The sequence below is a fragment of the Salvia hispanica genome, chromosome 3 (assembly GCF_029641045.1).
Source record: "Salvia hispanica isolate PSC_SH4W2 chromosome 3, Shi_PSC_v1, whole genome shotgun sequence".
Taxonomy (NCBI): Eukaryota; Viridiplantae; Streptophyta; class Magnoliopsida; order Lamiales; family Lamiaceae; genus Salvia; species Salvia hispanica.
This window is the reverse complement of record NC_142694.1, coordinates 37,970,626-37,981,273: the sequence shown is the minus strand read 5'-3', so window position 1 is coordinate 37,981,273 and position 10,648 is coordinate 37,970,626. Positions and strand designations below refer to the sequence as shown.

Here is a 10,648-nt window from a genome sequence, read left to right as displayed (position 1 = left end):
TGAACAACAAAAATATATATATATATATATATATATATATATATATGTTACATGGAGCAAGTCCTCAAATAAAGGAGACAAGAAAAGGAAAGGATAAAATGTGCATTAATCGAATAGAATCGGTCTCTCCTCCCGGGCCGATAGTCGCGGCCCGTTTTCCGGTCAGCCGTGGGCCGAGGTATCAACTGTTCCAGACAGCCAGCAGCTTGGCAACCAAGCTTGTCTCGACCTGCAAGGTAGAAGTCAGTTCTTGTCTACTAAGGAACAAAAGAAAACAAAGAAAAAAAAAGGGGGACTCTTACCTTAGGGATGGAGACAACCTTCTTTAGTTATAGATGACCCAAAGAATCACCATAAGAGGAAAGTCAGCCCTGCAACACCCTTGGCACAACAGCCACCTGCTCACTGCACAATCAAACGATTCAAATTGCTAGCCAATACTAGGTACCCATGTAATGCCAAATTGCAGCCAAGAAGGAGGGGCAATGGGATCATTAAGTGGGATTTTCTGCAGCATAACAACAAGTGATACAACAGCCCCATTTAATTCCCCATAGTACACCACAATTTGCCTATAAAATTTCCTCCACAACACATTCAACTTCCTTTCACACACACTTCAAAATCTCAGCATAAACCGAGAGTAGAGGGTGGAACAAGTGGAGAAAAGCATCAAAGACAGCCTCTCCTTCGATTTTTCCAGAGGTAATACACCTCCATCTTCCTTCCCCAATAGCTTTACATATCATCATATAGAGGCACCACAACTTAGGAAGCACAATCAAAATAACACAAGCACACTCTCTGCCCTTGTTTAGAACATCATGCTAGCTCAAGGATGTAGAATCTGCTAGAGAAATCTCATGACAGTAGTAGCATTCTTAGAACTTAACACATAAATGGAACAAGAGCATAATAGGCTGCCTTTATGCTAAATTTCAGTAGCAAACTATAACCGTTTCAAAATCAACACTTTAGCCCAAAAATCAAGCTCATTCCAGTGAGCAAATTCTTATCTCAGAAATCACAATCTCAAATCACAACAATCAAACGTCTCCAACATAGCTACTGCCCAAATTCTTGAACAAAGTACTAATAAACAAAAGGGGTGAAAGGACTTAGCTTTTACGATTTGCACTTGGGTTGCCGATCGGGACGGTAACGGAGGATTGTAAGGCGGCACTACTCGCTGAAACTGGAGGCGAGGGCAGCCGCGGGAACATCCACGGCGAGCCTAAGCTCCTGAGGTGAAGAGGGCAGCGGCGAATCGCCGGATAAGACGAGGAATGAGGCGGAGATGGGCTGAGCGGCGCCGAACAACGCGGCGGGCGGCAGCCCTGCTCGTCGGGCAGCCGAGGATGAGAGCGGCCGCGAAGCGGCAGTGACGGATGGCGGCGTTGGCGACGGGCGAGGTGGCGTTACCGCCGAGAGAGAAGAGGGAGGAGAGATTAGGGTTGGATGTGTTTTGATTTGGGGATGGTTGTTCTAAGAAGAGAGTGAGACCGAGGATGGTGAGGGAGAAGCATCAAGTCCCCGGCGGCGCAAGGGAGGCGCCGACCGGAGCAGCTAGCGGCGGAAGTCGAGGAGGCGCCGCCGAGCTCTCTCTCCGTTTAGGGTTTCGAATTAGGGAATTAGGAATGAGGGAGGGCCGATTGTTTTTGTGGAGTAATTAGGGCTTCTCCTTTGTTTTCTTTTTCCAATTGGGCCTCTCTTTACTTTTGTTTTGGGCCTCAATTTAATCAATAAGATGGGTTAGTGGTGCAAGCATTTTATTTGGGCCACTAATTAAATTAAAGTAGGTGTGAGGAATCTAATTAAATCATGGGCCTTACTATATTATGGATTTAATAATTAATGGTCCGCAATTTATTTCCACGAGGATAAGTCTGAATTTTCTTTCCGGAATTTAGAATGAGAGCTCAAATGATTAATTTTATGAAATTGTGATGCTTTAACGATGAATAGACCTCGAGCCAAATTTTTAGTACTTAAATGAATGGCTTAGGAGGAAACACCCTCAAGTTAGGCGAATAATTTTTCTAATTTAATTAAATCTACTGATTTAATTAATATTCAAGAATTCTAGAACTCTTCTAGAAAATTTAAAGGAAGAATAAAATGATCACGCACTTAGGATGCATCCATGTTTAAGCTTAACGGATATCTCAAAATCTAATTAAGTATCATTTTATTTCCTAAAGGGACGTCTTCGAACGTCATCTAAGACCAAGTTAAGGAAATTTCGGAAGGAGCTTTAGCTTTTGAGGTGGGCATTCTTTCAAAACGTGATTTCAGTATGAAAATGTGAATCTTTGCTCAAGTATATTGTCATGCCATGTTTTGTTTTATGATTACCTATCTGCTTGGCTATGCCAATTTAGTTAAATCGAATTCGGGTCCCAGTAGGGCCGCAAACCCTACTCGGACTAGTGTACACATGAGGGGACCGTGAGCTAACAAAGGAGTTGGCCGGTCCAGTGACCGTCGTGGAATGTGGCCACATTCCCGGTTCACATCAGTTTCAGATATGGTATATCTATGTTATGTGATTGCGCAATCAAATCTTTACTAAAGGAAAAGTATTTTAGTGACTCGGGTCTTTTAAGTAAAACCCCGTGATCACTCAACTGTGGCATTGACAATTAAAGATATAACCATTTTTGGCAATGTGCCCACTGAGTATATCAAATACTCAGCCCTGCATGTTATTTTTCAAATGTGCAGGTTGAACGTGGACGAGCAGGCGAAGGTGTTGGGACAAGATTTTTAAATAAGTAGTTAGGTAGCCCAAAGTAGCATGTCTTCATACGTGCTATTTTGTCTTGGACTCTTCCGCTGCAAATCTAGAATTATGTGCTAGAAAGCTATGAACTTAGTCTTGATACTCTGAACACGTTTTGACTATGTACCCATATGCCTTTGATACTATTGATTTAAGTGATTTCATCCTTTTTATTGTTGTTCCTTGATTACTGAGAATTGTTTAGTCGCGAAATAGCTACGCTCACTAGCACTAGGGAGTTGTGGTCGTGACATTGGATGTGTTGCAGTCCGCGTAAATTTACCCTTGCGAATTTTTTATGATTGCCACATGGCAGCTGATTATCCATCCACGTGTACAAATGATTGGCTAAGAATAGTGGTATGGTGTTATTTTAAGATGGGTTGTCATTTTAACACATCCTTGTATATATATATATATATAGGGGTGCGTTAGGCTCCTTTGCACCCTAAGTGTCCTATTTCCTTCTTAATCTCAGCCCTTGGATCCTTGAATTGGATGGTTGTGATCAATGCATTATTAGTCTATAATGTTGCATTATTAGCCGATGTGCATTATTAGAATGAAAATGTGCATTATTAGTCTATAATGTTGCATTATTAGCCGCTGTGCATTATTAGAATGAAAATGTGCATTATTAAATGACACGTGGCATTAATCTAACCGTCAGATGACAAAATCGTGGGCTAGGATTAAGAAGGACAAAAGGACAAAAGATATGAAAAGGATTTGAATACATCCCTATATATATATATATATATATAGAGTTGTGATCAATGTCGAACCCTTCTTAAAGACCGAACTAGAGACCAAATCTGGGCTATTAGATCTAGTGTTTTTGATGAGATGTGTTGCTGTGTAAATTTTTTTTGCTTCATTACAAACCCATTTTACTTCATTGTATAGGTTTATTACTTCATTCTGTACGTAATACCTTGAAACTACAACATGTTTTTACTTGTTTCCAGTAGGTTTTGAAACGATTCACCATATGCTTCATTCAAATTCATTGACTTGGGTTTTTACTTGATTAACATTTTAAAATGCAATTTATTCAAGTGGGTTTAGTACTTCATTCAGAAACATTATTACTTCATTGTATAAGATTTTTACTTCATTCTAGTAGGATTTCAAATGCTTCTACACATACTTCATTCCAATAATTTATTATATTATTCCATGTGTTTATTAAACCATATCATCGCCGTGGAGGTGGTGATAAATATTGTAGAGAGAAGAATGGCACGCGACGGCGAAACCGCATTTACGTACTGAAATGAAGTAATAATCCTATTGGAATGAAGTAAAAACCTTCAGGAATGAAGTAATATATTCTGGAATGAAGTTAAATCTTCGTAACATGTTAGTATGACTTATTTACCTTCGGATGAATTAAAATAGGCTCGTGATGAAGGCGAAAATAATTTATAAATTTGTGTATCTCATCCACAAAAAATTAGATCTAAAAACCCTAATTTGGTATGGTTCGGTGGTTCGGTCTTTAAGAGTGGATTTGTGGATAATGCAACTATATATATATATATATATATTAAAATAGGGGGAGCCGCGGCTGAGCCGCCGGTGTGGAGCTCTCCTGGGCACCCCTCCCCCCCCCCCCCCCCGCCACGAAAACCCATGGCCCTCACTCACTATAGGGAGCCGCGGCCGGGCCACGACCGAGCCACGAGCTGCGGCTCTCCTATAGTGGACACTCTATCCACTATAGAAGAGTCGCGGCTCGTGGCTTGGTCGTGGCCCCGCCGTTTCCCTATAGTGAGAGCCATGGAGATTATGGAGATTGGTGGCGGGGGGGTGCCCACGAGAGCGCCACACCGGCGGCCCGGCCGCGGCTCCCCTATTGCAGCGGCCGAGAGCCGCGACTCTCCCTATTTTCATTTTTTTTTTATTTTCTTAATTCTATAAATATACTCATTTTTTCCTATTTTTTTATCCTATTCTAATCTCCACTTTTTTCAATTTATCTCCAATTCTACACAAAATTCTACACAAAATGAAAAAAAATAATTCATTTGGTGGCTTGGACTTGTCCACTATAGTGTGAATAAGTTTTTTGGTGGCCCGGCCAAGTTTTGTGACTTGGCCAAATTTTATGGCTTGCCCGACTAACTATAGTGGATACCCTAGTGCCCGTTAAAAATTGGGACTGCTAATTGCACATATAGGGAGTGGAATTTTGTTTTATGCTAGTAGTTAGGGGTGTCGAAACGGGTAGCGGGTATCGGGAAACCCTCAACCCGACCCGCCACCCGCCGGGTAGCGGGTACCCGTTACCCGACGACAATGGGAAACGGGGCGGGATCGGGTAGTTTGTTTTAAATTTTGGCGGGTACGTTAAACCCGATAATACCCGTTATTTTTAGGGTTAGGATTTTCAAACATTTTATTTTAGTTAATTAGTTTCAAATCTATGTATACTCCCCGATTATACACTTTATTTCCAATTATTTATCCGCTGCCAAATGAATGATTGCAAGATTGATGAAAGTGAAATTTATTAGTTTCGTGTCTTTAGAATAGAGATTTAAAATATTTAGACTTTTAGTTGAGGTTATATATATTTAGACTTTTTATGAAAGTGAATTATTTTTTATTTTATATTAAATTTTTGAACGGTGATTTAATTTTAGACATGCTTGATGTTTCTATCATAGTATTTGCTTATTTGAAATTTGGATTTGCATTATATTTAAAATACAAATTTAAAAATTATAGTGTAGCAACTAGCATTGAACTGTTTGGATTTAAAATACAACAAAGTAAAAAAATACAAATTTAAAATCATAATGTATCAACTAGCAACAATCCCATAATTCATTATATAATTTCAAACATATACATAAAATTATTGTATTAGATAACTAGCATTAATGATAAGCGAAAACTAAAAGCATAATACCATTGAATAATATGATACACAATTCAAATTATGTTTGCGGGTATGGGTACCCGCAACTGCGGGTTTGGGATACCCGCTGCGGGTATAGGAATGGGATTACCCATTTAATTATACGGGTCGAGATTTGATAGTATAATATTGAAGTTTTCAAATACGGATACCCGCAAAATCGGATTTGGGTACCCATATCCGTTTCGACACCCCTTCTAGTAGTTCACTCAATTGTCTCTCGCCTTTGACAAAAAAGTATTGATTCTCTCATTTTTCGCACAATTATTGATGTTAGTGTTACCTTAACGGAATAAACAATGGCACCATAATTAAGCGCTAATACTAATATTTAATAACTGAAAATCTGTGTGGTCAGATAGAGTAGGATTGTCGGACTTGCTAATTAAATTACCAAATCCTTCTTAGTTATTTCCCCATTTAATTCCTCGTCGCTGTCGGCTGATCTAAAACCTTCAAACTACAGTAGAAAATATGCAGCAACGATGGCAGAAAAAGAAAAAACATTTCCCTCTCATCGCGCTCGCCTTCTTTGTTTGCATAGCATTTTCAATTTTTCGGAGTGAGTCCAGTATTCGAGTAATTCATCAACACCAAGCTCGAAATGGCCAAAAGCACAGACAGAATGCTTCTTTGCTCTCTTCCACGCCTTCCCGTATTTTTAATCTTTCAAATAAGCCTCCAGGTCTTCTACTACTTCAACACCTATAAATTCTTGATTTTTTGTGCTCTTTCTTGGAAATCTTGATGTTATTGCTCTGAAATTCTTAATTTTTAGTCGTATTCGTTTGTGGATTTTTGGGATTCTTGAACTTATTTTATCTTTTGTGTTGTAATTATGCATTTTCTTGATGTTTTGATGTCATTACTCTACTTGAACAGCACTAATTCTTGGTTTTATGTGGGGATTTTGGGATGGTTGAGTGGAAGCTTGAATTGATCTGAAACGTATGGCTTTGCTGTAGTGGGCTTAGATAAGTTTACTACATGCGCTTCCACTGTGAGGTATAGTGGCCGGAGAGCTGTTTCAGCCGTCCTTGGGGAGGAATCTGGTGGTCGGAGGGCGGTGTCTGAGGTGGAAGGTTGTGATTTCTTCTCTGGAAAGTGGATTTTTGACAATGTTTCGTATCCATTGTACAATGAGTCTCATTGTCCGTACATGTCCGATCAATTGGCTTGCCACAAGCATGGGAGGCAAGACTTGGGGTATCAGTTCTGGAGATGGCAGCCACAGAACTGCAATATGAAGAGGTGATTCGTTTTCTTGTATTACTAGATTTTGTGACTGTATTCTATGCTTTGTATTAGTAGCTTTGGTGAGTGTGTTTCTACATTATATGTGCAATTCTTGCATTAGTTGATTCGATGAGAGTGTTTGTACGTGCATATGTAGAAGACAGTGTTTTAGGAGTACTATAATTCTTGTTTATGTGAATGTAGGTGGGATGCAGTCAAAATGTGGGATAAATTGAGGGGGAAGAGATTGATGTTTGTAGGCGATTCACTCAATCGAGGGCAGTGGATATCAATGCTGTGTTTGATGCAGTCTGTGATTCCACCAGATAAGCAGTCCATCACGCCCAATTCTGAACTCACAATCTTTCGAGCAGAGGTACATTGACTGACCATATGGAAAAGATGCAAGAACTCATCATGTGGTTCTAAATATGAATTTTGTGCTATGTCTTCGACAGAACTACAATGCCACTATCGAGTTCCTTTGGGCGCCTCTTCTTGTGGAATCTAACTCCGACGATGCAGTTGATCACCGCAGAAATGAGAGAATACTGCGCCCTGATGCAATTCTCAGGCACTCATCGCGATGGGAGCAGGCAGATATACTGGTTTTTAATTCATATCTGTGGTGGAGACAGGGCCCGGTGAAGCTGTTGTAAGTAGAATCCAAGAACTCTAGAATGAGAGGTGGGGAAAATGTATGTGTCTCACTCATTTGAAATCTTGTTTTAGATGGAGCAATGATGAAAGTGGAGCTTGTGAAGAAATTACTGGCCTTGGAGGCATGGAGTTGGCCATGGAAACATGGGCTGATTGGGTGGCATCTCACGTTGATCCCCTAAAAAAGAAGGTTTTCTTCGTCACAATGTCGCCTACACATCTCGGGTGAGCACTCTCTCGCCAACTTTACCTTAATGTGGATTGCTTGCTTATGAAATACTATTGTGTTTTGCATTTACCTGTTTCTGGTGTAGTGTTTGTGAGCTATATGTACCTTTTCCTTCAATTCATTTCATATTTTGAAATATATATCATGCATGATCTCATCAATAATACCAAATATATATGCTTTCAATTTCTCATCGCCAAAAAGTAAAACCAAATATCAAGCTTGATAGGGCACATTACTTTTTTTATCGAGTAAAAGCTGTGCAACATTCTTCACAGGAAGTACGAGTGGGAGGCCGGAAGTGAAGGCAACTGTTACAACGAGAAGCAGCCTATAAACGACGAGAGATACTGGGGAACTGGCTCGGACCTGCCCACGATGAGAATGGTCGAGAAGATGCTGGCCCGGGTCAGTTCAAAGGTTACGGTACTTAACATCACTCAGCTCTCCGAGTACAGGAAAGACGGTCATCCCACAATTTACCGTAAGTTTTGGGAGCCTTTGGAGCCTGAGAAAAAGTCGAACCCTGCTAGCTACTCCGACTGCATCCACTGGTGCCTGCCTGGGGTTCCAGATGTCTGGAACGAGCTGCTATTCCAGTTTTTGTAACAACTTCTTTGGGCATGATTGTTGGTTTTACTTTTGCTTTTGCAAATATGTAAATTTCAAGAAATTGTGTAGTTGAAGGAATCTTGAAGCAGTTATGGAGTATACAGATTGATTGTGGGTTAGTGAGCAGTTATTTACTGATTTATATGAGATTTTGAACTTATGGTAAATGTGTATCAATATGTTAGGTAGTATGGTGAAAGCATTAATTAATGTGTGGTTTTTTAAAATGTCCTACTATAGTTTTGGACAGAAATTTTTGAATTGTTATCTTGTATCTTTATCTTCGATTTCTTCTTTTTGCTTTTCTTATTTTCATATTTTTCTATTTTGGGTTAAATTTTCAATAATTGAGATACATTATCGTTTTATATTGAAGAAAGCTTTAATAAACAAAGATTCCAAATTTAATGAAATATCATTCACAAGAGTGTCTTGTGCAGATCGGAGAAACAGGTCATAAGAAGAAATGTTGACTTCAGTAGTAAATGATCAATAGTACATGAACCAAAGGAAACAGATACAACATTTGGCACTCAAAACTTATCTTATATGATATTAAAACATAGTACTCAACAACTATAGTACATGCAAGCAAACAAACCCAATTACATGGTTGTTGAGAGCCAGATAATTAGGTTTTTTTTTTTTTTGCACTAATAAGCTTTTTTTGTATTCATGTATCTGATTTTCGGATCGAATATCCGTAAATACTCAATTAAACCAACCCTACCTATACCCTACTTATATACATATAAGTTTCATATCGAACAAAATTTAGGCCATGTAACTATGGGTGTCAAACCATATTTTGGATATTACCCAACCTGTCCCGATTAGCGGATACGCCATTAAAACTCCCCCCGTCCATGAATAAATGTCTCATATTTAACTAGCACGGGTTTTTAGAAATAGTTTGACTTTAGTTTAACCTATGCTTACTTTCATTCCTTGCATTTTCACCAATTTCTTTCACCTCTCTTTATCTCCGTATCATCTACAAATGAATACTATTATTATATAGTCTCTCTATCCTAATTATGTTGAGTCATATTCATTTTTGGGATGTACCAACAAAGTTGAGTTATTTCCTTTTTTTTAAGAATAAAACAAGTGAATACTTTACTCTCTTTCTCTTTTCTATTTTATTCGTCTATAATACAAATGAATACTATTATTATATACTTGTTGTTAGTTGGGTTAATCTTTCCATTAAGCCAATTTATATTTTTATTCAACTAACTGAATCTAAATAATACAGCATTGTTGCGACGATTGTTGAACCGTCCTTGTCATTAGAGATAAAATAACAGATATAACGATGTTCTTCTTCCATGCTGGGAAATAATTCTAAAAATTGCGACATACTAAGATTTAATAAATTACAGACGAGAATTACTTATAAACGCAAGTGACTCTAGCCAAAATCTTGATAATTAATCTCACCGCCCTATAGCTAGTGATAGATTTCTTTTGGACACGAAATTTAAGATATAGATAGAGTTGTAATCTATGAAAAATTCAATCTTAATACAAAACACAGAGATCATTTTTGGACATAATTCGTTGCAAGTTAGTTTTTAGGTCAATGACCTATAATGATCTCAAATTTGGATTTTATAAAATAACCTAAAAACTAACTAATGACATCAGTATATGATGCATTTTTATTGACCAACATATTGGCAAAATCACTTGGTTAGAATTCAGCCCACATTGTGTCAAGATCAATTCTTGTTTAGATCATAATTCTGAGTTAGTGATCTATGTAAAACTGTATCTTAATTTAAAACACAAAACCAAAACACGGAGGTCATTTTTAGATATAACATATATTCACGGAAAACTGTGCAAAGCTAGAGAGCAAGAGAGGTGACCTTCCCCTTCATCGTCCTCTTCTTCATTCTCGTCGTCAGCCAATTAATGTCAGCATTTTCTCCTTGTCAAACCTTTGAAGAGGTTGTGAGCTTCTCTCACCCGCTCCTTGGTGGTTTTGATGCACCATTTCTACTTCTTGCTACTAATCTCTCTCTCTCCCACTCTTAAACTCTATTTGCATCAGAGATATATACAAAGGAACAAGAAAAGTATAACAAGTATTGTTTGATTCAAAACCTGTTCCTCAAATTTTTACTATTTTTTATACCTTTTGTTTTCATGGTAGAGGAAACTTAGTAAAAGGTATCAGTGTGAGTGACTGTGTCTT

The 10,648-nt window shown here is 38.4% G+C and overlaps 1 protein-coding gene and 1 long non-coding RNA gene across 2 annotated transcripts; one reads left to right on the top strand and one right to left on the bottom strand.

Moving 5' to 3' along the window:
- Positions 1-855, bottom strand: LOC148930668 (uncharacterized). Its single transcript, XR_016136282.1, has 2 exons — positions 303-855; positions 1-229 (listed from the first exon to the last, which is right to left on the bottom strand). It is a non-coding gene; the product is annotated as an uncharacterized LOC148930668 (long non-coding RNA).
- A 5,245-nt stretch (positions 856-6,100) lies between these two features.
- TBL35 (TRICHOME BIREFRINGENCE-LIKE 35) lies at positions 6,101-8,564 on the top strand. Its single transcript, XM_048090089.2, has 6 exons — positions 6,101-6,393; positions 6,674-6,959; positions 7,149-7,320; positions 7,403-7,599; positions 7,677-7,829; positions 8,112-8,564. Exons 1-6 carry the CDS (start codon positions 6,183-6,185, stop codon positions 8,440-8,442), a joined length of 1,350 nt encoding a protein of 449 aa, XP_047946046.2. The 5' UTR covers positions 6,101-6,182; the 3' UTR covers positions 8,443-8,564.
- Positions 8,565-10,648: the final 2,084 nt, after the last annotated feature.